Source organism: Asterias rubens, chromosome 12 (assembly GCF_902459465.1).
Source record: "Asterias rubens chromosome 12, eAstRub1.3, whole genome shotgun sequence".
Lineage (NCBI taxonomy): Eukaryota > Metazoa > Echinodermata > Asteroidea > Forcipulatida > Asteriidae > Asterias > Asterias rubens.
In genome coordinates this window covers 16,877,073-16,904,568 of record NC_047073.1, presented here as the reverse complement: position 1 = coordinate 16,904,568, position 27,496 = coordinate 16,877,073, and the positions used below count along the sequence as shown (strand labels likewise).

Below are 27,496 nucleotides of genomic sequence, written 5' to 3'. Positions count from 1 at the left end.
TGTTTTATTTTACTTATTTATAATTTAACTTTAAGTAACTAAGTAGGCCTAAATGTAATTTATCTAACTAAAATCACAAATATGATTGCAGCTTTTGTTGCTTGATAATAACACCATTGATCAATTTCACCTCATATATTTGTTTTTGTAAACATTAGTTTCAATTTAGATCGATATGAACATTCGCCTAATGAACCCGCGCCGGTAAAACTTATTCAGAAACCGATTCACTGAGCGCACTGATGTACCTACCTGTGCGCATCCAAATGGCGCATTGCCACTGCTGCACTACTTACGAACTTTGTAACGTTAAGCAGTTAGGGAAGTTGAACAATATATTTTGTTTATTCAAACAAATAACGACAGTCAACGCTCACTTCTCACATAAATATGAACTGTATGTTGTCAACTTCCTACTAAATGAAAAAATACATGTTAATGATAGGAAAAGTAGTAAGAAAATTACGAAATCAACTCCGCTCAGAGAGGATTTTTTAGATTACTCACCTCGGCCATTTTGAAGAGTACGATGGGATATCGTTGACCTGAAAGGTCAAAAGACGCCCGGATGAAAAGGTCTTACCGAACGAAATGAAAAGCGAACGGTGATTGGTTTATTCTAAAATCAAGTATTTCATATACAAGAGAGTATTAAGTTCATAAACATACTTTAAAAAAAAAAATTAATGTATATTCAAACCAATATACTTTTCAATTGTTAAAAAATTTCTAATTTTATTCAAATAATGAGTAGTATTTTCGGTATTTTTCAATTACGGCTACGTCAGTAATTCGGAGTACACCAATCAGAGCGTACAAAAGAAAAGAGGAACTGAAGAAATCTGACACGCAAAAATGTCATAGCAACCCTTCAGCGTGAGCGGCGGTTTGCTTTGATCTTTAAACGAGAAATGTGTGCACTGTCAAAGTTCTTACAGTAACATCACTACAGAAATTTCCTGCTATTAATGACTAACAGTTTCTAGTGTTTGTGCAGCTAAAAATAGAGCTGTAGTTATGTCGACCGGGAAAGCAAAACCGGGGTAAGCAGATTGGTTCAGTTGGTTTTCATGGTTTTTGTTTTAAAATGTTTACCTTTTTAATTTTTTTGTTTTATCCTGGTGTCACTCATATGTGTTTTCAGTAGGATAACACTAATTAACAGGAAAACTGTTCACAATCAAAAACTGAATATTTTTTTTTCAAATCATCTTTCCAATTTTTTAACAATAACACTTACACTTCATGGTGTGTTGAAATTTTTAAAGTTTTGGTTTTCTGTTGCGAGAGACAATCCGCCATTAACAATATTATTTATAGCGCTTTGGGGTCGTTAGGGCGTAAAGCGCTTCATAAATGTTACCATTATTATTACTAACACTAACACAGTGCTTATATATATCCTCTTGCTTACCAGTTTTCACGCTATTATGCCTTTTTCTTTGAATTGGGAAAAAAATAATGATGCCATATATCAACCGATGCCCTAATTATCTTCATTTGTTAATATGAAGTATGCAAACATGTATTAAAACTTGATGGACATTGAAATGTTCACACCACACACCGATCTTCAATGACTTCAACTGGCCCCATTTGTTTAGAGTTTTTCCTGTTTTCACGGCAAACGAGAAAGTATGGTTTCCCGGTGAAGCCATACATGGAAGAAACATCTGCAGTGACTACAAGTGTTCTTTGAGAATCTATGTATGACTGTATAATTATATAGCCAGCAGTTGCCTTCATTTTATTCAAAATATTTTTTTATTAAATTTTTTAAATTACCATGGTAACTTGCAAAAAATTAAAAAAAAATAAAAAAATACATAAAAAGTGTGAATAATTACTGGCTTCCAAATCTGATTTTTATTTATTTTTTGTATATGTTTTTTTCTTAATATTTATAAGAAAGCGTATAAATAAACAGTGATAATTGAATCAACGAGCTGATGTTTAAATTTTAATATTAATAATAGTATTGATACCAGGGTTACAATATAAAAATCTCCAAAAATATTAGAAAATGATATAAGGCACATGGCTTCTTTAAACCTCGGTATTTTTTTTCAAGAATGCTCATCAAAACATTCAGTCACATGATTTTGATCATCATAAATTGTGAATTGAAATAGCGTTTGATGAAACTTTTTCGGTGGGCAAATATTTTTATATGGCCTCAACATTATGACATATTTTTGTACCTTGTAGAAATGCCTAAAATACCAAACTTTTTGCATTTACAAGTGCAAATGACTAGTGGAGCCTTACGTGTTTCTAAGTTTTGGTCAAGGGAGAGGAGACTCTTTGCTTGGCAAATAAAACCACACAATTTTTATCTAGGGACTGTTTACATCGCGCACAGAGAGGTAAAAGATTTGCCACGATTTTGGGGACACCTCGAAAACAGGACCTCCTACGGGTAATATAAGTTTATGGATGCATGCACGACATTAGAATTAGCAACGTCATGTTTTCACACCTTTCATTGGTTGGTATTTTATTGAATATTCAGAAGCTAGTATGACGTGCAAAATAAATCAAAAATATTATTCAATTACTAGGCCTACTTAACAAATTTAATTACATTTTTGTCCAAAGGCATTATGTGCTACTAGTACTACACTAATAGTATTATTAGAATCCAGAGATATCATACATTGTAAGGCATGAAAGTAAAACACTCCACCCCCCCCCCCCCCCCCCCCCCCCCTTGAAGCACACACACTTCATAACAATCCGTTTTCCCCCATTTCAGATCAGTAATGTTTGGTTTCAGGAGACAAGAAACCAAACTATGATATTTTCTCTTTAATGTAGACTTAATTATTACGCTTATCGGAATTTATTACAGTATGCAGTAAAATAAATCAAAACAATTTTTTTTCTTTCATTTTCACTTAAAATAGTTTAATTTTTTCCCCACATTTGCACACCATAGAATCCCTAGTCACTAAAGTAGAATGAAACTCAATCTAGCAGATAGTAATTTTGTTTTGTACTTTGGAGGTTGGATGATGTTTCTTTGACTCATTTGAATGTTGGCATAATAATGCACTAGTGATTAGTACCAAAAATCAATCATTTTATAAATGTTTGAGCATAACCAACGACAGGAAACTTTATTCTCAGCATGATTAAGCCTGATGAAAATACAGACCGTGAGTAAACTGCATAGCTTCTGTCACCGGTGCAGCTTGCACAATCTCACGGTAAACGGGAATCAAAGTTGGGGACCGAAAACATATGAGGGTCGATAACGTATGACGCTACGATACATTAATTTACATGATAAATGATGGGCCTGATTCAGATTGAATCATGATTGATTTGTTAACTTATTTTTATATCATATATGCCTTCAATATTAAATTTAATTTTTACTTGGTTTGGTCTTTTTAAATTTAAATAAATATTAAAACGGCCTATTGGTTATGCCTTTGTACACCTGGGGTGCGTTCCACTTGCGCAAACGTTGCCAACAGTTGCGCACGTTTGCCAACAATTTCAAGTAGAACGCGTTGTTCGCCGCCACCGTTGGCGAACGTTGGCAACTTTAGGCGGACATACTTCTGTCTGAAGTGTTGGCGAGTGTTTTTTTAAATGGCGGACAAGCATAGGTATTATTTCTTTGTCACAAACATAATTACATTGTGTTTTCAGTGGATTGCAGATTTGGAATAACAAAGGTGATTAGTTGATGTAAATGGTGTCAAAAAGAGGACTATTGCAGCAAAAACAAAGTTTTATAAAAAACTACGTATGGTGCACGCCATCTTTATTTCAGAGCGCCGCCATATTGACATCGCGTATACGCACCAAATCAAAAGATAAAACACGTTTGCACCAACATTCTACAAAAACTCTTTTTTCCCAAGAATTACCCCTGCATGGAACAATCTTCCACTGCCTGTTGTCACTCCCCCGCTCTCCCAGTTCAAATCCACTCTTAATCTACCCGAGTTGCTTTATTGTTAAAACGCGTGCGTAATCTTGGCGTGATATCCCATCTAGGGACTTTGCCGAGTAGAGAAGTAGAAGTAGAAGTGGGTATTGTTTTTAAATTACTTAATAACTAATTCAAATTGGTTTTGGCAGTGCAGCTTATAAAATATCTTGAATAAATTAATGCACACTTAAAGCCATTGGACACTTTCGGTGAACAGTATTGTCCAAAGGCCCACACTTCGTGTATCACAACTTATATATAAAATAACAAACCTGTGAAAATTTAGACTCAATCGGTCATCGGAGTCGGGAAAAAATAACGGGAAAACCCACCCTTGTTTCCGCAAATATTCTACCTCCAAATGTATGGCTCCAGATCCAGATTCATTAGACTTGTCTAGTCTCTCCAATCCAGCCACCGACTGAGCCAACCAATGTTGTGCCCTCTACCAGTGTTTAACAGCAATAATATTAAAAAAACAGCATTGCAAACAAGACTAGCTTTGATCATGTGACGACAGTGCCAATTGATGCCAACAACATTTTGTTTTCATTTCATACTAAGTTTGACATCTTTGTGATAGGCCTTAAGTGTTTACATAATGGGTGCGTTTGATTAGATTCCCCGGGTCGACCCCGGTACATATGTGGCATTTTCTTTTTCCAGGACGAACATGGGTAATCTGCACACGTTCGTCCTGGAAAAAGAAAATGCCACATATGTACCGGGGTCGACCCGGGGAATCTAATCGAATGCACGCATTATATATGCCATTGGTAGGCCAACGGTTAACTTTGCCTTTTTGAAAAGTCCTGATGTTTAATTAAGTCCAAACCATTCAAGGTCTTGTCATGTTGGTGTGAAATGGATGTGCAAATAACCAAAGTTGAACTTCAAAATGGTTGCGTGTGTGATCAACAACCAAGTCAAACAACTTGGTACGTGTTTACACAACTAATATAATAGGTTTTTTATCATCATTCTAGACTGTTCTAGAGGTGTATAGGAATTGGACTTGGGCATCATTTGTGATTCTGTCGTTCATGCACACACATGCTGTCTCACTTTGAAGTGGGCCGGCCAGTGTCAGCAGAAATATTGTCTAGAATGCATGCATTTGTTCAGTTTGTCCATCATCAAACAGTTTTTGCATAATGTCGTGTAGGGCCTATATAAATACAAGTACTTGATTGATTCAGTGTAGGATTGGTGCAGAAGTGCATGTTTTTTTCTGAAAGATTATTCTTTTGAACAAAAAATCATTTGTTTATGTTGTATTGTACCGGTATTCACAAACTTAAATGAGCACATTTTCAGAATATATTTGAAAAAAGAACAATTATGTCACTGAAGGGAAAACTAAATGAATTGTTCATAATTTGTATCATTCAGGATAATATTATACTTCCATACTACCAGACTACTCAAACTTTTTCACTTATTTTGATGTTCTCCCTATAGCGTGCTAAAGGTGCCTGGGGCAGTACCTACTGGTGCTAACCGTAGCAAGCTGTTGACAAGCCAGCTAAGCCAAAGTCGACTCAATGCCAAGGATCGCAGTGTGACTGTTGGGGTTGCGTCTCGTACAACACTAAACTCTTCCAGTCGTAAGAGTCAAGTAGCTCTGGATAATAAAGTTGGACACGGTTTCGGTGGAAAGATTAACACCATGATCCAGGTATATTTTTCTTCGTTCCAGACAATAAAACAAAAAAACTTTCATGTGACTTGTATCATGCATGGCCAACATGATTTCAATTTGTACTATAGCACCCTTTGATACTGCCTTACTAGCAAGCCACACACCATAATGTTAAAGGCACTGGACACTATTGGTAATTTTTCAACGTAAATGTCAGCATGAAAACTTACTTGGTAACGAGCAATGGAGAGCAACGATAGTACAAAACATTGTGAGAACGGCTCCATCTGAAGTAACATACATGTATTTTGGGATACAGTGTACACCAGGTGAGAATACTGGTCTTTGACAATTACCAAACGTGTCAAGAGTGCCTTTAAACTGTCGTTAAACTTTAAATTTATGCAGTACATAAAGAAGCTGACTACACACCATTTTCCAAAAGACAGTTAAGTGTATTAATTTGTGGTTTGTAGGTATTTGACGAGCAAGGCAGTGATGTTACACCTCAACCTCTTCTTATTGTGGATCCCAATGCTGTCAAACATAATCAGAGTAAAATCTTTGGCAGTGGGGGTGACTCTAGCGGTGGAACGGTAAGTGACTAAAGAAAACAACTAACTACTGTCCACTGTGAGAGTTAGTGGTAAAGCCGTGGTTCTGAACTAACTACTGTCCACTGTGAGAGTTAGTAGTAAAGCCGTGGTTCTGAACTAACTACTGTCCACTGTGAGAGTTAGTAGTAAAGCCGTGGTTCTGAACTAACTACTGTCCACTGTGAGAGTTAGTGGTAAAGCCGTGGTTCTGAACTAACTACTGTCCACTGTGAGAGTTAGTAGTAAAGCCGTGGTTCTGAACTAACTACTGTCCACTGTGAGAGTTAGTGGTAAAGCCGTGGTTCTGAACTAACTACTGTCCACTGTGAGAGTTAGTGGTAAAGCCGTGGTTCTGAACTAACTACTGTCCACTGTGAGAGTTAGTGGTAAAGCCGTGGTTCTGAACTAACTACTGTCCACTGTGAGAGTTAGTGGTAAAGCCGTGGTTCTGAACTAACTACTGTCCACTGTGAGAGTTAGTGGTAAAGCCGTGGTTCTGAACTAACTACTGTCCACTGTGAGAGTTAGTAGTAAAGCCGTGGTTCTGAACTAACTACTGTCCACTGTGAGAGTTAGTAGTAAAGCCGTGGTTCTGAACTAACTACTGTCCACTGTGAGAGTTAGTGGTAAAGCCGTGGTTCTGAACTAACTACTGTCCACTGTGAGAGTTAGTGGTAAAGCCGTGGTTCTGAACTAACTACTGTCCACTGTGAGAGTTAGTAGTAAAGCTGTGGTTCTGAACTAACTACTGTCCACTGTGAGAGTTAGTGGTAAAGCCGTGGTTCTGAACTAACTACTGTCCACTGTGAGAGTTAGTGGTAAAGCCGTGGTTCTGAACTAACTACTGTCCACTGTGAGAGTTAGTGGTAAAGCCGTGGTTCTGAACTAACTACTGTCCACTGTGAGAGTTAGTGGTAAAGCCGTGGTTCTGAACTAACTACTGTCCACTGTGAGAGTTAGTGGTAAAGCCGTGGTTCTGAACTAACTACTGTCCACTGTGAGAGTTAGTGGTAAAGCCGTGGTTCTGAACTATCTTAAAGGGAAAGTACATCCCAAGATCCTCAATCATTTTCATCAGTCAGCATTTGTCGACAAATAAAGCTCTTTTACAGAATATCCAGACTCAAGTTCCAAAAGATTTGTTCATCAACAGTGTATATTATTTTCTTATTAAGACGCATATTATTTGTTGCTTTAACATTGCACTTGAGTTTTTTTGAAAGATTGGATACAAGTCAGCAAACTGGCCATATAACACTCCCGAATGGAAATGCTATTGCAGTGAGCTTTTAGAAAAGGATTGGTACTGGTATTAACTTTATAATCAGTTAAGTAATTATTCTTCATTTGCTTTGTCAGTTGGTGTTGACTAAACAGAAATTCCTCAAAACGAAAAATGGACATTTCCAAATTATCTTAATGATTCCAGGCACGATTTTCAGGGTTGTTTTGCCCTTGGAAGAAAGAATCTCAGAAATTGTGATTAAAAAGCCTGAAAAGTCGATTAAAGCTTAAACTATGTGTAGTATTTAGGTCAGCCCTTGTACTTGATAAAACGTTCCTGCTTTTTTCCAAAGGGTCAATTATCATGCCTGTGATTCAAAGAATACACACTGTTACACATACAGTGACATAGTTATAAAATGTCTAAACAACAATCCTTTTTGAATTGCAGCCTACTGACCTGATGTCTCAAGCCTCCATCTACCAAACTGGTGGGAATACAAGTTTTGCCGGACCGTTCACGAGGTAGAACTTTATTTAATAACTTAATCATTATAGTCCACCCTGAAGGCTAGGAAATTATGTATCCATCATGCGTGGGCGTAATGCATAGTGCACAATGCGCTAACATGAAGTACATGTACACGGTATAGGACTCCATGTATCAATATTGCATACTGCAATGGCGTGTATATCACACAATTCATGACGGACATCTGAATTCAAGCCTTACTATTATCACTATCTGTACTTCAACAGTACTTAATCAAGCTTGTTTATCTTCATTAGAATTAGACCTTTTATAGGTCTCTAGTCTGCCAGGTGTGTGATTCAAGGATTGCATCTTGACAAAATGAGGACAAGCATTTTCAGCATCTTTCATTGGTCTATCTATGTCACACAATCTGTATGGCATATTTGGCCCCACTCATGGGTCACATCATGTCATTTTGAAACACAGGTGAAAACATGGCGTAACAAAAAGCCACTTTGCATCCACAAAATGGTCTAACAACAAACAGGGTTGCACTATGTGGATTGGATTGTCAGTCCCTACCAGACTGTCTGGGTTTTCCCTAGAACAATTATCTGGGGTTACTTTTCTCCCACATCTAAAACTGAAACTTCTTTCCTTGTCTTCTCACTCCATTGGTTCCTTGGCTAGTTCTAGTCCAGTGATTAAGTTCACATTCTGAGAGTCCGTGGCTTTCTACCCAGAATAAATGAAATGAAACTTGTTGTGAAGTTCTTATTAATATCTTGGAATCTTTAAGTGATAGATAAAGCGTAAATCTTCTTGTTTCTTTACCATGTTTACAGATCAGTGTTTGGAACCAGCATGACTCAATCAAGTCGTTCTGCCGAATCATTTACAGATGAATTTGCTGAACCTGCTGCTGCTACTGACATTGTATCTGGACTCGGAGGTAACTAAAAAACAAACTTATTTTATCAATACATTACATGTACATACTTTGCTGCCTCTTCTGGTCGATTCCCTGTCATTATCTGATGTAGGTATCTGTACTGATGGCCGGTACTGTATGATATTCTGCCAGCTTTTTTCCTTGTGCTGCTGTACTTCAGAACTCCCTATCTGTATCTTGTTTTCCACCATCTGTCAGGGTTTTTAAAAACTGGGGGGCATTTTGGACATTTGGATGAAGTACGCTGAATTAAAATGCTGAAGTCCTGCGTATTGGCCACAATTCTGGCATACCAATGGCATATCCATTCACATAAGTAAGCCCGATGTTCTAACTTGTACTTGGGGGAGAACTCTGACCTTACAATCAATTCCAGTGAAAAGTGAACAGCTACCTTTTCTCTTTTTAAATTGTCTTGGTTTTTCTTGTAGTTGTCAGCTGAAGTGGCCCTGATCTGGCCCAGTGTTTAGTAATAGGACGAAACAATGGGTTGATAAGTAAAGGGAAAGCACATCATTGTTGTTTAGTAGAGTCATTTAATCCCCATCTCTACTTTAGTTGAGGCATTTGTACTTGTTCCTGTTTTTTGGCAAAGTGTTTAGGAATGTTTAGTGCTGTTGCACAAGATAATCTTGTTATACATGTTAATAATAACAACTTCCTGCACCCAAAGGAACAAAGAAAGTGTCTATTAATCCTACAACCTTTGCCCACTAAATCTTTGTACTAAACAATCGGACTCTTATTGCAGATGTTCACACAGAACGTAACATAGAGAAACAGCTACTGACTGAAGAGGACCTTGATAAAGTAGTATCCATTAACCTGAGTGAGACAGATACGATCTGGATGCTAGACCTGCCTGGGATCTGCCTGTCAGCAGAGAGTGATGAAGCGGCCAAAGTCAAGGAACGCAACGAGAAATATAAAGAGGTGACGGACATTGTTATTGACTTGATGTAGATAGATAAAACGACTTATTTAAAAAATTTCCTTATAGTACAAAGGGTGAATTACAACAATTTAATAGTTCAAAAAACATTGCAAAAATAAAGGCAACAATCAAGCAAAACAAAAGGTAAAATAAAGAAAGAAATGTAACAATTTTTCTATATGCTAGTGTAGCGCAAAAGCCATTTGCATTTAGCAATATTAGGAAGGAGAAATTTAGGACATTTTTATGCCTGACTGGTGAAAATACAAAAAGTAGTTTTCTCCAGTTAACATGAAATCCTGCTCCTTTGATCTACTTTTCTAGCACTGAGAATAGTGCTTCCATAAGGTGAATCTGAGTTCTTTTTCCATAGTTCCAATTAATTTCAAACTTAAATCATACAATGAATATCCCAACAGTTATGTAAAAGTCGTGATGGGAATGATCGATACGCAGAACGAGGAATGCAGACATTCAACGAGCAACCTAAGAATAAAGAAGTCCAATCTACAAAGATTACTCATGTCGTAAGTATACATGACAGTCTAGAAAGACAATAAATGCTAACCAAACTCACTATACTGTTGAGGATGACAACCTAAAATACTTAAATAAAGAATCAATTCTTTTGCTGTGACTAGTGGGTAACTTGTTTGAGTTGTGTTATCAAAGTTATCTGATGTTTCAGATTGACATTGAAAGATTCTACTCTTTTGTTCAAGTGACTTTTTTAATGCTTTTAAAACTTAAAGATGTCAAAGTTGATGTTTACCTTGCTCCCAGTGACTCAGGCTAAAAGTTTTCCATCAAGAAGTTTAGAATTACCGTATCTTGATGTTTGGTGGCCTTACATAAACAGGGCTGAGAACCCAAGTCCAAATAGAGGCTGAGAACCCAAGTCCAAATAGAGGCTGAGAACCCAAGTCCCAATAGATATTTCAGGCCCTTATGGGATGGAGTCAGCTGAAAGCCAGCAATCAACACAAACCATAGTTAAACTTAAAACATAAATCTTTGGAAAAGTCATTCACACAAATTTGTTATTTTTGTTTTACTTTATAGGATTGTGGTATCACTGCAACAACTTGGGACATGTACGACACTTTTGAAGAGCTGGATGCAGGCGACACGAAGGGTACATTTAAAAAAATGTTTTCAATAAGAAGATTTATCTCTATCAAATATATAAAAAAAAAAACATTTGACCGGAACCAATAAAAGTAGCTACAAAATAAATTGAAACCTTAGGCTCTTGAAATAATTCATCATCTACATGTACATGTATGAAGTGCTAAATATATTTTGTTTACTTACAGTTGATGGAGAAGATACAATAGAGGAGGAGATTTCTGGAGAGAGTTCTAAGAGCACAGCTAAGACTGCAACATCTTCAGCTGAACAGACGACGCAAGGATCTATGAATGCAACTCGGACAAGTCAGTATTTATCAATTATTATTAGTTCCTTATCATTGTAAAGTTGGTGAGTGTTTTATCTGACTACAACTTAAGGTCAAACTGTATCCTTAAACAGCCAATAAAGGATGACCTCAAATATATAGATATTACAGTTTTCTAACAGCTGCAGTCTCTTACCTCACGTTAAAACATGGTAAAAATGGGTTTTCTCCAGAACGCCCCAAGCCAAATTTCTGAAAAACTTGGGGTCAAACAAACCCGCGCGACAAAGGAATCGTGACGTCAGTGGCGGCTATCTGGTGTGGAAATGCCAAAGCTGGAGAACTGTGTTCAAAACCAATAGGGGATAATCGTCACTGGCGTCCAGGGTCATTATAATAGATAAGCCGTTTTTGACTCTCGGCTGAAAAAGCCGCACGGCCGGGTGCATTTTTGACTCGAGGTATTATTACTAAATGCAAATTTTGAGAGGTAAAAAGGTAGTAGTTGACATGTTGAGATCATCCTTTATTGGCTCTTTAAGTCCAGAAAGCTTGACTAATAGTATACAACATGTACAAAGAGGAATAGGCACTTTGAACAATTACAAATTAACAAAAACCATGTCCTCTCATACAGTTGCTACTTGCTAAACGCCAATTGAACTCTTTTGGGCGCATAATCTGGTAACAGTGGTCCTGCTGGTCAAAAACCGTTTAAAACACCTGAAGACCCGGACAAGTTTCTTCAATTGTTGGTCCAGGGGACTAGTCCATTGCTTCCATGCACAGACTATTCATTTGGCTTAAAAAGCACTGTACACCTGGATTAAAAATACCAGCTTAAATACGTTTTGTGGAGAGGAATTTCCTTGAAAAAGCTTCATTATGACCAAGTGAAAAAGACAAGTGGTTCTACATATTTGTCACTGAGAAGGATTAGACATTAGAGTAAACCCTGATACAATGTACACATAAAGCTTGGCATTCTGTGGGCAGTAAGTGTGGAATGTTGTCTGGTGAGATTAGAAATGTTTTGATTTGATCTTGTTACGTCACAGGTGAGAGTCGAACCAGCCTAATGGCAAGCTCAGTTGCCGATTCAGAAGGAGATGCACAATCAGCTAAAGATACTGCAGGGTTATCAGACTCGGCAACAATTTCAGATGCAGCCATCTTACAGGTCAGTCTCTATTCATATCTCAGATGATTTGTATCGCAATTGAGAAATTTTAGGGCCCAGTTTCATGATTTTTCTTACAGCAGACCTCTGCGCTTACGACCACCATTCTCTGCTGGGCTAGCTGTTTAAGCAAAGAATGCCTTGTAACAAAGAAGGCCGTGTAACAAAGAGTGTGCACAAGATAGTCTTTGCTTACAATAAGCAGAGACATGAACTTGGGCCCAGAGATTGTGTCTGCTTGCTGCCAGCTTGACTCTCATTATCATCAGTATTGCTACTCACATTTGATATAAACTTTGTCCTACTTTGTCATTTTATCTTTAGTCTGACTCACTTAAGAAGCATTTGTTTGTAATGGAGAGAGTTGTTACTCTTAATAACTTTCAACCTAAGCAGGCTTCATACAGAGGGCTGCCTATCTTACCCGGTAAGTTTAAAAATACCTGGATAGTTTGTTTTCTTTACGACTAGTGACGTAACTTGTTTTGCAGTGGTACAAGGGGGTCAGAGTTTGGTGTTTTCTCAGCCTATCAGTTCAAACCATGTCTTCTCAGAGCCATTAATGGCTCAATGGCTCATATAGAAGAGATGGTTTGGTTCATCACCACTGTTTTCAATGTTTATGTCTTTCTGTATTAGTAAAGACATAAACAATGAAAACAGTGTTTATGAACCAATCTTGATGGTACTGCATACTGTAGAATCCATGCACTAAGAGCTCCTCAGATTATCAGGGCAATGTAAGCAAAACATTCTCTGCTTGGTTCAGGCTACTATGAATCTAATGAATAGTAGCTTTAGCCCAATCACTTGTGCAATATTTTAAGTCGTTTTAATTTATCTACAACTTTACTTTTTATTTATTTATTTATTTCCTTTTATTGTTTATCCTTACCTTATCTGTTATTTTTACTTATTTATTTTTAATATATTTTTTGTTCTTATTAGATTTTGAATTTATGTTTTCTTATAAGATATTTATTATTCACTTTTGGTTGTATAATTATCTGCTTTTATTATTGCTTTGTGTACTATATTATGTGTAATCTATATTAATTTCATTGTGTACCCCAGATGTGGGGCAACAGATCTACGGATCATAGTATGTATTTGCTTTTGTTGTCCCTTGCCCATCTCGGGGTATATTGTCAATGTATTTTGTTTTGTACTGTTATGGCAAATAAAATAATAATAATAATAATAATAATAGTACCATGGAATTTTGGCTGGGCCTAAAAATAACCCACAGCACCCACAGTGTAGTTGCTGTCGTGCCCTGTGCAAAGTTCTCTTACAACATTTTCCTCATAAAAGTGACCCTTACTGAAGGGAAATTGATCTGCCCCTTGAAAAGCGAAGTTCAAGCCTGAGTGTCGTGTGAAATATTTGTTTAAAGCTCAATTTCCTGTATTGCTTCCTGTAGATATTGACCGCATCGTAGAAGAAGAACCAGCCGAGGGCAGTACAACCTCTGGAGCTGTTAATATTGCGCAGCTTGGACCCAACCTAGACCGACTCTGGGCCTACACCTGCAATCTCACCAAAGGACGTAACGTTAGCTGTATGTCTTGGAATAACCACAACAAAGTAAGTATGACTTGCAATAATGTACAATTACTGATTTTGTAAATGTTTAAAAGGCAAATACTTTTAAATTTTTAATCTGAGAAAATCCACAATGTTTGCGTTTACTTCAGTGCTGTGCTAAACAAGATTCCATAACAAGATTCCAAAGACTGTCTTGTGCACCAATAATCTGCTGAACAGACCCAAGGAATTGGTGTAAGTCAAAGATGGTGATGAATTCTTGTCAGGATTTTCTAGTCATTATTTTGAAGTAGCACCAGAAAAGGTTTGACAACTCTGTCTTTTCATCTGGGTCCAATTTCATGACTGCTTACCGCCGAATTCTGCACTTAGAATCACCAGCGCCGAATTTCCGCACTAACTGGTTGTAAGAGAAGAAAACCTATTCACATGGAGTACGCACAGGCACGCAAAAATCCCCTGCTAATTCGCGAAATATGCTTGATGTTAGCGAGGAATTCCTTGCTTCTGCTCCTGCTTTTTCTTCTCTTTACTTACGTTAAGCAGAGTCTTGAAATTGGCCCCTTATCATCTGCTGATCTCTCGTGTGTTTTTCTTTTTTATTTGTTTATTATATCAACACCTTTTGTCTTGCAGGATCTCCTTGCTGTTGGGTACAGTCAGTTTGGATTTACAGAACAGAAGGGAGGTCTGGCCTGCTGCTGGTCGCTCAAAAACCCTGAGGTAAGAACATTATTTAGTTTCTGATCTTGTATAATAAATTCTGGTCCAGCAAATATTGTAACCTAAACATGTTAGCCTTGTGGTATTGTTGATTGTACCCCTAAATTCGAGCCCTGCTGCCTACTAATGTAATTGGTTGTGTATTGTGACTATACATAGGGCAGTGAAACTAAAAACTGAGGCATGTTTTGATGAGTTTGATTTTACCTTTGGTATTATGAAATCATATTTTAAAATGAATCCTTATACATGTTATATAGCGCATGTACATGTATCTACCAAGTAGGCACTGAAAGCACTTGAGCAAGGGGAATAGTTTTCAGACATGATTGTTTTTTGATTTGATAGCATCTTATCGGGTTTACAAGGTGCTGAGATACACTCATTAGCCACTGCCAGAAACACTTGGGTGAACCCCTTCTCTGAACAGAACGATGTAACTGGATTCTTGTGTGCATTTCACAACACACACAGGGGACTTGACTAATCCTGTTTGTTTATTTGTTTTCCTCCTCAGTATCCAGAGAGAGTGTTCCAATGTGAGTCTGGAGTAACAGCTATGGATTTCTCTTCAGCAAACCCAAACCTTCTCGCAGTAAGTCATTCTTATTATTCAGCTAGGGTAGGGCCAGAACTTGCATTATCCTTTAGACATCAACAATTTAAAAAGCTGACGCACATGTCTTCATTTAAACAATTGTTTTCTTGTTTTTGTTGCCTTATAGAAAGCTGGAAAAAACAGAGAACAACATTCATCAGTTTGAGAGGTTTTCTCATGTCATGTATTTTAACATTAAGAAAGTTTTAGGTCAGTGAAGGTGTGGACAGAAGAAAACAAAAACATCTTCTCATATCCCTTCTACCGTTTAATTCTTCTACTTATTGTTGTAGAATTTACAGCATGTTTGTTTTATTTCTAGGTTGGTATGTACAATGGTATGGTAGCCATCTACAATGTTAGAAGTAACAACAGTGCTCCAGTACTTGATAGCTAGTAAGTACAATGACATTAGGAAAATAGATGTCAGTTCAGGTTGTAATATTTACATGTGCACTGTCAAATCAAACAGGTCAAATCCTACAGTCGTTTGCATCATTTTAGTACAAGAGTTGCTTGTGACCAGTCAAGTGGGGAATTTGGTGCAAACTTCTTGCAGTCGCTTTGGATATTTTGCATTTTGGTACAAACTTGCTGTGGCCTGAATCAGCATTTTGTTACAAACTTGCTGTCGCCTGAACCAGCTATTTAGTACAAACTTGCTGTCGCCTGAACCAGCATTTTAATACAAACTTGCTGTCGCCTGAATCAGCATTTTGGTACAAACTTGCTGTGGCCTGAACCAGCATTTTAGTACAAACTTGCTGTCGCCTGAACCAGCATTTTGGTACAAACTTGCTGTCGCCTGAATCAGCATTTTGGTACAAACTTGCTGTGGCCTGAACCAGCATTTTAGTACAAACTTGCTGTCGCCTGAACCAGCATTTTAGTACAAACTTGCTGTCGCCTGAACCAGCATTTTGGTACAAACTTGCTGTCGCCTGAATCAGCATTTTGGCACAAACTTGCTGTTGCCTGAACCAGCATTTTAGTACAAACTTGCTGTCGCCTGAACCAGCATTTTGGTACAAACTTGCTGTCGCCTGAACCAGCATTTTAGTACAAACTTGCTGTCGCCTGAACCAGCATTTTAGTACAAACTTTCTGTCGCCTGAACCAGCATTTTGGTACAAACTTGCTGTCGCCTGAATCAACATTTTGGTACAAACTTGCTGTCGCCTGAACCAGCATTTTAGTACAAACTTGCTGTCGTCTGAACCAGCATTTTGGTACAAACTTGCTACTGCCTGAATCAGCATTTTGGTACAAACTTGCTGTCGCCTGAACCAGCATTTTGGTACAAACTTGCTGTCGCCTGAATCAGCATTTTGGCACAAACTTGCTGTTGCCTGAACCAGCATTTTAGTACACACTTGCTGTCGCCTGAACCAGCATTTTGGTACAAACTTGCTGTCGCCTGAACCAGCATTTTAGTACAAACTTGCTGTCGCCTGAACCAGCATTTTAGTACAAACTTGCTGTCGCCTGAACCAGCATTTTGGTACAAACTTGCTGTCGCCTGAATCAACATTTTGGTACAAACTTGCTGTCGCCTGAACCAGCATTTTAGTACAAACTTGCTGTCGTCTGAACCAGTATTTTGGTACAAACTTGCTACTGCCTGAATCAGCATTTTGGTACAAACTTGCTGTCGCCTGAACCAGCATTTTGGTACAAACTTGCTGTCGCCTGAACCAGCATTTTGGTACAAACTTGCTGTCGCCTGAACCAGCATTTTGGTACAAACTTGCTGTCGCCTGAACCAGCATTTTGGTACAAACTTGCTGTCGCCTGAACCAGCATTTTGGTACAAACTTGCTGTCGCCTGAACCAGCATTTTGGTACAAACTTGCTGTCGTCTGAACCAGCATTTTGGTACAAACTTGCTACTGCCTGAATCAGCATTTTGGTACAAACTTGCTGTCGCCTGAACCAGCATTTTGGTACAAACTTGCTGTCGCCTGAATCAGAATTTTAGTACAAACAACTGAGAGCTACAACAGTCAGTCTTGAAGGGTTAGGTAAGTTTGCTTAAATATGATTTAAATACTTGTTTTCAGTGAGAGCCACGGTAAGCATGCTGCACCCGTCTGGCAGCTGAAATGGATCGATAAAGAGAAGGGGGCATCATCCGGTGAGGAGAGGGGGGAACTTCTCATCTCAATCTCCACTGATGGACGAGTCACACAATGGCAAATCAGAAAGGTAATCAAATCTAAAACTAGCATGATGAAGATACTGAATGTTGAAGTTATGGATATGAGAACATATAAGAAGCAACTACTCTCATTAGCAGGCATTTTTTTACAGCATTTGTAGCCATTTGATTAAACCCTCATTGATAAAAAGTGTAAAACAAATTGGTATGAAATCCTTGGCTGTTTTTATTTGTGTTCAGGGATTTGAGTGTTCGGACCTGATGAAGTTAAAGAGGGTAGCCAAGGCTAGTAAGAAACAGAAAGACGGCAAAGAAGGAAAGAGTGAAGGTTTCATCTCACGTCAAGCTTCAGGGATGTGTTTTGATTTCAATCCCAAGGATCTCAGCATGTGAGTAGTAAGAAGAAGGCAAGAGTTTATAAGGGTGACCCCTATAAGTATTCTGGAAAGAAGACTTCCCCATATCCTCCTAAAGACTCCATTCTACTGAACCTCAACAGTTATATCCCAACTGTTAGGACCAAATAACACCAGTCAGTTCATTGCATAATTACTAGAACGTAATTATCGCGGTATGTGAGTAGTAATGAGGAAGGCAAGAGTCCATTTTTGGAAGAAGACTCCCCCATATCCTCCTAAAGACTCCATTCTACTGAACCTCAACAGTTATATCCCAACTGTTAGGACCAAATAACACCAGTCAGTTCATTGCATAATTACTGGAACCAAGGAAATATGGCCACATCACAACATAACTTTATCATCTTCAATGGCTGCCATGTAATTTAAAATTATCTTTCTCACTTTTAAGGTACTTTATTAACTTGCTCCAATCTACATCTGAAAAATGATACACCTTCTTACTGTCATGCTTGGTCTCGTTAATGTGCTCTTGGTCTCTTATATGAGTTCCCATTTCTTTGCACTGCTTACCGTAATCACATGAAAAGGATTGCTAACCTTCCGGTGCTTACTGTATGAAAACTAATAACATCATAATGCGAATCCATTTTGAAGGCACTTCAATCTTGGCTCTTTGTGAAACCCAGTTCATTGTGGCTTCTGACTGTAGACTCATAGCAATAACATGAATAAAAAAGAAAATCATCCTAATTTACAAACCAAATGTTTTTAATAATCTTTCTTTGTTTCCTTTTTGCTTCAGCTACTTGGCAGGAACAGAGGAAGGGCACATTCATAAATGTTCTTGTTCTTACAATGAGCAATATTTAGACACTTACTTCGGTCACACGGTGAGTTCACCATTTCATTAGTCTTACTTGAATCATTCAAATCAAAGGAAACTGATCTGAGAATCAAAGGATAACAAATAGTCAGACACCATTTTGATAAAACCAGAATCAGTACAATAATATTGCTTGAACATTCAGGGAACTTTAGAACTTATACAACATTAGTAAGATTTAAAATCACAGATTTGCGCATTTAACTTACATGGTTACAAGATGGTCATGGTGGAAACAAAATTCTGAAATTGCTTTGTTTGAAGTGCTGTAGTTTTTGAGAAATGAGTAAAATAGTTTGTTTTGATCTCGCTTGTAAAACTCAATGTTTGAGCACAGTGGAAACACATAAGTATATTATTCATTACCATTTTCTTGTGACTCTGATCGCTGTTTTACAATCAAACTTACCAGCAACACAAACAAGGATTAAATTTGCATAATTTTAACTGATTTTTGTATTCATATTTGACCTCTGTCACCCACAGGGACCAGTCTACAAGATAGAGTGGTCACCATTCCTACCTGATGTATTTATTAGCTGTAGTGCTGACTGGAGTATGAGACTCTGGGTACAAGACCGACAGCAACCTGTTCTCAACTGTTTCTCCTCAACGGTAGGGGCTTATCTAGTATTATTTATTGTTGTTGTGCTAAGAGAGGTATTACAACACCATGTGAAAATCTCCTTTAAGAAGTGTTGGTTCTGAAAAGAAGCCGGTGGTTAACGAATCAACGTTTCAATCAGAATGCTCTGATCGTCTTCTTCTGATCAATTTCAGAACCAACATTACACTACTCAGAGAGATATTCACATAGTGTTACCGCAAACATCTCTTGATAGGTATACTTCCACCATGCAACGTTTCAAATCCTACTTCTTGTTGTTCTGGTATGAAACCAAGAGCAATTGAGAATCTTGTGAATTTTGTTTGAACCTTCACATTGTTATCATTTTTATTATTCTTGATGGATTCAGAAAGCAGTCATGGATGTGTCGTGGTCTCCAAACTCAGCGACTGTATTTGGATGTGTCAATGAGGGCGCTGTTGAGATATGGGACCTCAGTATAAACATGTAAGTCTCTTATCCACTCCACTTGAACTCCTCCAACCCCCAATCTAACCCGTAGCGGCGCTAGTATTGAGTGTTTCTATGTTTGTTGCTTTATTTGTGAAAGCAACAAAATGAAGAATAAAGTGCTTGACTTGTATTCTCCTTTATTTGTTATCATTTGATTGTTTTTTGTTTTATCTTCTGATGTGCTGTATCTTTTTGCTTTATAGTGCATTTTTAATACAGTATTTTGCCAGTACATTTTTGTAACTTAAGGCTAGCCTTTTACTGCTTGTTGTACTCTATGCCTTCATATTGTAAAATATATGTTGTAGTTTGTTATCCATTTGCCAGTTGAAATAAAATCTGACAATAATCTGGCTATCCAGACTGATTGTATGTTCCTTTGCTTTAAATTTCCCCATATAATGTGTACCAGACTTATTGTATGTTCCTTTGCTTTATATTCCCCCATATGATGTGTACCAGACTTATTGTATGTTCCTTTGCTTCATATTCCCCCATATGATGTGTACCAGACTTATTGTATGTTCCTTTGCTTTATATTCCCCCATATGATGTGTACCAGACTTATTGTATGTTCCTTTGCTTTATATTCCCCCATATGATGTGTACCAGACTTATTGTATGTTCCTTTGCTTTATATGCCCCCATATGATGTGTACCAGACTTATTGTATGTTCCTGTGCTTTATATTCCCCCATATGATGTGTACCAGACTTTGTATGTTCCTTTGCTTTATATTCCCCCATATGATGTGTACATAAACATTCCCCTCTGGAACACCCATCTCTTTAGAATTACCCAGTGCAGGGAGACCTTGTTGTTCGTATCAAATATGTCATGTATGTACGTTCTTGTCCCCATTTATTGTCTGTCCCCAGGCATCCTTACATAAGCCTCGGCTTCCAGATGATGCCTCCATACTCTATTTATTTGTTTTTCTCTGCCTCATAAAATAGCTTTGTTTATTGGTTATTCCATTAAAAAAAGTACTTGTACTGTTTTCATGAATATGATGAATTATGAAAATAAATGTAAGTTTGAATGAATGAATGTATGAATGAATGAATATTAAAACACACAAGACTTTTACAAACACTGGTATATAAACTCTACCACAACTATTCCAAATCCTTTTTTTAAAGAACCAAGATTGATTTTGTTTTCTTGCTGCCATTATAGGTTAGATCCAATCATTGTCAACGTACCAGCGCCAGGAGTAAAGCTGTCATGCCTTCAATTTGCTCTCAACTCAAATGTAAGTATAAATGTTCACATCTCTTGAAAAAAGTAAAACGTCTAGTGGTAGTTTTCGTGCCCATTGTCCTCATATGTTTTTTGCCTAGTTTTTCACTTGCGTTTCATCTGCTTTTGCCTTTTGCCCTGCCTGGTTTCTGTTCCAATGTTTTTAAAATGTGTACAGTTAAATAATTTGTATTGTAGTTTTTAGATTTTTACTGTTGTTTTTGAGTGTATTTAAATCCAACCACTTTTATTTTAAGATTGCAAATAAATTGCTGTTCTATTCTTCTATTCTATTCTATTTTGGTCCTCTACATAATAATGACTAACTTACCAAGTTGAAAGCTTGACACTCTAAACATAAATGCATTAATTCCACTGATTTGAATCTGTTTATAAATCCACAGTGTATTCTAGTTGGCGATAGCGAGGGTCAAGTGTCAGTTTTCCAACTGAGGAATATGCCACCAGTTGAAGACAATCAGGTAAATTCATCGGTGTGTAGCATTTGATAAGAGATTGCAGAAAGTGATTCAAGTAAAAGTTTATCAGCTTTTATACAAAATTGTTTTGTCCATGTCTAATTTCTTGCAATTGTCATGATTGTCACTAAGCATGATGATTCGGAGAAGGATAAGATGTGGTCAATATGTGCTAGATAGGAGGATGGTGTGGGTGGGGTTGAAGGGGGAGGGTGGTCAATATGTGCTAGATAGGAGGATGGTGTGGGTGGGGTTGAAGGGGGAGGGTGGTCAATATGTGCTAGATAGGAGGATGGTGTGGGTGGGGTTGAAGGGGAGGGTGGTCAATATGTGCTAGATAGGAGGATGGTGTGGGTGGGGTTGAAGGGGGAGGGTGGTCAATATGTGCTAGATAGGAGGATGGTGTGGGTGGGGTTGAAGGGGGAGGGTGGTCAATATGTGCTAGATAGGAGGATGGTGTGGGTGGGGTTGAAGGGGGAGGGTGGTCAATATGTGCTAGATAGGAGGATGGTGTGGGTGGGGTTGAAGGGGGAGGGTGGTCAATATGTGCTGGATAGGAGGATGGTGTGGGTAGGGTTGAAGGGGGAGGGTGGTCAATATGTGCTAGATAGGAGGATGGTGTGGGTGGGGTTGAAGGGGGAGGGTGGTCAATATGTGCTAGATAGGAGGATGGTGTGGCTGGGGTTGAAGGGGGAGGGTGGTCAATATGTGCTAGATAGGAGGATGGTGTGGGTGGGGTTGAAGGGGGAGGGTGGTCAATATGTGCTAGATAGGAGGACGGTGTGGGTAGGGTTGAAGGGGGAGGGTGGTCAATATGTGCTAGATAGACGGATGGTGTGGGTGGGGTTGAAGGGGGAGGGTGGTCAATATGTGCTAGATAGGAGGATGGTGTGGGTGGGGTTGAAGGGGGAGGGTGGTCAATATGTGCTAGATAGGAGGATGGTGTGGGTGGGGTTGAAGGGGGAGGGTGGTCAATATATGCTAGATAGGAGCATGGTGTGGCTGGGGTTGAAGGGGGAGGGTGGTCAATATGTGCTAGATAGGAGGATGGTGTGGGTGGGGTTGAAGGGGGAGGGTGGTCAATATGTGCTAGATAGGAGGATGGTGTGGGTAGGGTTGAAGGGGGAGGGTGGTCAATATGTGCTAGATAGGAGGATGGTGTGGGTGGGGTTGAAGGGGGAGGGTGGTCAATATGTGCTAGATAGGAGGATGGTGTGGGTGGGGTTGAAGTGGGGGGGTGGTCAATATGTGCTAGATAGGAGGATGGTGTGGGTGGGGTTGAAGGGGGAGGGTGGTCAATATGTGCTAGATAGGAGGATGGTGTGGGTGGGGTTGAAGGGGGAGGGTGGTCAATATGTGCTAGATAGGAGGATGGTGTGGGTGGGGTTGAAGGGGGAGGGTGGTCAATATGTGCTAGATAGGAGGATGGTGTGGGTGGGGTTGAAGGGGGAGGGTGGTCACTAGTGCTAGATAGGAGGATGGTGTGGGTGGGGTTGAAGGGGGAGGGTGGTCACTATGTGCTAGATAGGAGGATGGTGTGGGTGGGGTTGAAGGGGGAGGGTGGTCAATATGTGCTAGATAGGAGGATGGTGTGGGTGGGGTTGAAGGGGGAGGGTGGTCACTATGTGCTAGATAGGAGGATGGTGTGGGTGGGGTTGAAGGGGGAGGGTGGTCACTAGTGCTAGATAGGAGGATGGTGTGGGTGGGGTTGAAGGGGGAGGGTGGTCAATATGTGCTAGATAGGAGGATGGTGTGGGTGGAGTTTGAAGGGGGAGGGTGGTCAATATGTGCTAGATAGGAGGATGGTGTGGGTGGGGTTGAAGGGGGAGGGTGGTCACTAGTGCTAGATAGGAGGATGGTGTGGGGTGGGGTTTGAAGGGGGAGGGTGGTCAATATGTGCTAGATAGGAGGATGGTGTGGGTGGGGTTGAAGGGGGAGGGTGGTCAATATGTGCTAGATAGGAGGATGGTGTGGGTGGGGTTGAAGGGGGAGGGTGGTCAATATGTGCTAGATAGGAGGATGGTGTGGGTGGGGTTGAAGGGGGAGGGTGGTCAATATGTGCTAGATAGGAGGATGGTGTGGGTGGGGTTGAAGGGGGAGGGTGGTCAATATGTGCTAGATAGGAGGATGGTGTGGGTAGGGTTGAAGGGGGAGGGTGGTCAATATGTGCTAGATAGGAGGATGGTGTGGGTAGGGTTGAAGGGGGAGGATGGTCAATATGTGCTAGATAGGAGGATGGTGTGGGTGGGGTTGAAGGGGGAGGGTGGTCAATATGTGCTAGATAGGAGGATGGTGTGGGGGGGGTTGAAGGGGGAGGGTGGTCAATATGTGCTAGATAGGAGGATGGTGTGGGTGGGGTTGAAGGGGGAGGGTGGTCAATATGTGCTAGATAGGAGGATGGTGTGGGAGGGGTTGAAGGGGGAGGGTGGTCAATATGTGCTAGATAGGAGGATGGTGTGGGTGGGGTTGAAGGGGGAGGGTGGTCAATATGTGCTAGATAGGAGGATGGTGTGGGTGGGGTTGAAGGGGGAGGGTGGTCACTAGTGCTAGATAGGAGGATGGTGTGGGTGGGGTTGAAGGGGGAGGGTGGTCACTAGTGCTAGATAGGAGGATGGTGTTGGTGGGGTTGAAGGGGGAGGGTGGTCACTAGTGCTAGATAGGAGGATGGTGTGGGTGGGGTTGAAGGGGAAGGGTGGTCAATATGTGCTAGATAGGAGGATGGTGTGGGTGGGGTTGAAGGGGGAGGGTGGTCACTAGTGCTAGATAGGAGGATGGTGTGGGTGGGGTTGAAGGGGGAGGGTGGTCAATATGTGCTAGATAGGAGGATGGTGTGGGTGGGGTTGAAGGGGGAGGGTGGTCAATATGTGCTAGATAGACGAATGGTGTGGGTGGGGTTGAAGGGGAGGGTGGTCAATACGTGCTAGATAGGAGGATGGTGTGGGTGGGGTTGAAGGGGGAGGGTGGTCAATATGTGCTAGATAGGAGGATGGTGTGGGTGGGGTTGAAGGGGGAGGGTGGTCAATATGTGCTAGATAGGAGGATGGTGTGGGTGGGGTTGAAGGGGGAGGGTGGTCAATATGTGCTAGATAGGAGGATGGTGTGGGTGGGGTTGAAGGGGGAGGGTGGTCAATATGTGCTAGATAGGAGGATGGTGTGGGTGGGGTTGAAGGGGGAGGGTGGTCAATATGTGCTAGATAGGAGGATGGTGTGGGTGGGGTTGAAGGGGGAGGGTGGTCACTAGTGCTAGATAGGAGGATGGTGTGGGTGGGGTTGAAGGGGGAGGGTGGTCAATATGTGCTAGATAGGAGGATGGTGTGGGTGGGGTTGAAGGGGGAGGGTGGTCAATATGTGCTAGATAGGAGGATGGTGTGGGTGGGGTTGAAGGGGGAGGGTGGTCACTAGTGCTAGATAGGAGGATGGTGTGGGTGGGGTTGAAGGGGGAGGGTGGTCAATATGTGCTAGATAGGAGGATGGTGTGGGTGGGGTTGAAGGGGGAGGGTGGTCAATATGTGCTAGATAGACGGATGGTGTGGGTGGGGTTGAAGGGGGAGGGTGGTCAATATGTGCTAGATAGGAGGATGGTGTGGGTGGGGTTGAAGGGGGAGGGTGGTCAATATGTGCTAGATAGGAGGATGGTGTGGGTGGGGTTGAAGGGGGAGGGTGGTCAATATGTGCTAGATAGGAGGATGGTGTGGGTGGGGTTGAAGGGGGAGGGTGGTCAATATGTGCTAGATAGGAGGATGGTGTGGGTGGGGTTGAAGGGGGAGGGTGGTCAATATGTGCTAGATAGGAGGATGGTGTGGGTAGGGTTGAATGGGGAGGGTGGTCAATATGTGCTAGATAGGAGGATGGTGTGGTTGGGGTTGAAGGGGGAGGGTGGTCAATATGTGCTAGATAGGAGGATGGTGTGGGTGGGGTTGAAGGGGGAGGGTGGTCAATATGTGCTAGATAGGAGGATGGTGTGGGTGGGGTTGAAGGGGGAGGGTGGTCAATATGTGCTAGATAGGAGGATGGTGTGGGTAGGGTTGAATGGGGAGGGTGGTCAATATGTGCTAGATAGGAGGATGGTGTGGGTGGGGTTGAAGGGGGAGGGTGGTCACTAGTGCTAGATAGGAGGATGGTGTGGGTGGGGTTGAAGGGGGAGGGTGGTCACTAGTGCTAGATAGGAGGATGGTGTGGGTGGGGAGGCTTTTAACCAAGATCTGAAATCAGGCTGTCTGACTTTGCCCTGTGACCATGGTGAACAATACTTTGGCTAGGAGGTTGTGGGAATATTTTTACAATGGATTCAATATTTCAGAGCTCAAATCTGCTAACTTCATAATATGATTTGATGAATCAGATTACTCGAAAAGATGTGATTTCATCTTTTTCTGTGATTTTTATCTTTTTCTGTTTCATAGTTGCTGTTTTATCTTCTTGCTGCAAATTGTTTTGTTAGGTTAAATGACTGAAACAATGAATGTTACAATTAATGATCAAAAAGACATGTCCGAGTTATTTAATGAAAACTGTTTTTGTCTTTTTCACAATCTGTCATTAACAACTTCCTTTATTGATTTATAAATGGATTTCATTTTGTTTTCACTCATCGCAGAAAGAAAAACTGGAAGAGCTCATTAAGCAGACGGTGAACAGCGAGCTCCAGACAAAAAGATGAGAAGCTCATCAAAATAATGCCAGCTCAAGTAAAGCTAAAGAACAAGTAGACAAAGAGATAAAGCACCCCAAGATTGTTATAACATCTATGGACGTTCGTCCATTTCATGTTAAGATTTCAAGTTGACAGAACTCACTTGAGTTTAAAGAAACTCCCAACTAGCATGACTAGCCCACATGTCTCGTCACGCAAAATGTTTTACTGGTCCAGGGGATGATTTCTCAAAGGTCCAAGATTGATCTTAGCAGCAGTAGCGGCAGCTGGTATGTGGATCAATTACTAAGCACAGTGTGATGTCACAATACAAATCACTATAGCTCATCTTAAGATAAATATTAGTGCTTTGTGAAACAGAGCAAGACTTGTTTTATTTGTTCTTCTTTTTTTAGGGGGATAACTGGAAATGAAAGGCTCAAGCGTACATTTCCTTAAAAGTATTTCTGCGTGCCTTTTTTAGTTTGGGGGTCAGTTACCACATGTACTTACAAGAACATTGTTCAAAATATCTGGCCAGTTTTTACTGGGTATTTTCACCACACTCAAACATTATTTGGATAATAACAATTGTTTTCATTGTCATTTTTGCTTTAACATTTCAGCAATATAACATATTTACAGTAATGTTACTTTTTGCTCTCACTGTCCATAATGAGCTGTATATATGTGCTCAGCACACTTAACTTTTTATAATATTGTTGTTCTTCCTTGTTTAAATTCCGTCCATTGTCCGTTATAGAAGTAACCATTTATCCCGTGTACATTTCTTTAAAAAACATAAAAAGAGTGCCTTTTGTAAATGAATTGTACATTTTGTTAAAAGATAATTGAATGCCTGGTAAGTTTTATACTGTACTTTGTAAATAAGGTACAACAAATAAAGATCTTTTGTAAATATGTACCACTTTTTGTTCGCTTCTGTGGCTTTCTTTTTAAGAGTCTTGTTCAAGTGCCCTAGCACATTAGGCACAAGCACTGGTGTTGTGTGAGTTTAGCTTCCAGTCGAAGTCCTGGTACTTCTGTCTTTGAGCCAGACACTTTACTGCTTTGTCTTTTGGATGGGCTTGAACCAATGGTATATTGTGTTCTGTATTGAAAGTAAACGAACCCAGTGCACCTATCGTCTAGAAAAGAGGCCCTGCTAGTGTTTTCCTACACACTGCATCACTTTCAGAGTTGGTGGTTGAGCGGTCTTGTACAAACATGTATATGGGTCTCAATTCAAAATTCTCCATGTGAGGATTTTTGTCTTCTTGGAGACGCACATAGAGTAAACACTTCACAGTGTACATGTATATTGAAATTCCAATGTGTTTATTTAAGTTTTGTTCCGCTTACTAAAATCAGTTAAATTATTGTTTAATTAGCTTCAATCAAAGGCTCTATGTGTTTATGGAAACCATTAGTACAAATGTAA

General features: G+C 40.0%; 1 protein-coding gene across 1 annotated transcript; it reads left to right on the top strand.

Moving 5' to 3' along the window:
* Positions 1 to 887: 887 nt before the first annotated feature.
* Positions 888 to 26,978, top strand: LOC117298026 (WD repeat-containing protein 78-like). Its single transcript, XM_033781251.1, has 23 exons — positions 888 to 1,043; positions 5,408 to 5,624; positions 6,065 to 6,184; positions 7,860 to 7,933; positions 8,729 to 8,835; positions 9,587 to 9,768; positions 10,189 to 10,296; positions 10,832 to 10,904; positions 11,086 to 11,205; positions 12,227 to 12,348; positions 12,673 to 12,775; positions 13,772 to 13,935; positions 14,533 to 14,619; positions 15,137 to 15,214; positions 15,540 to 15,613; positions 17,278 to 17,422; positions 17,616 to 17,764; positions 18,540 to 18,627; positions 19,107 to 19,235; positions 19,598 to 19,695; positions 20,881 to 20,956; positions 21,348 to 21,425; positions 26,020 to 26,978. Exons 1-23 carry the CDS (start codon positions 1,018 to 1,020, stop codon positions 26,080 to 26,082), a joined length of 2,481 nt encoding a protein of 826 aa, XP_033637142.1. The 5' UTR covers positions 888 to 1,017; the 3' UTR covers positions 26,083 to 26,978.
* Positions 26,979 to 27,496: the final 518 nt, after the last annotated feature.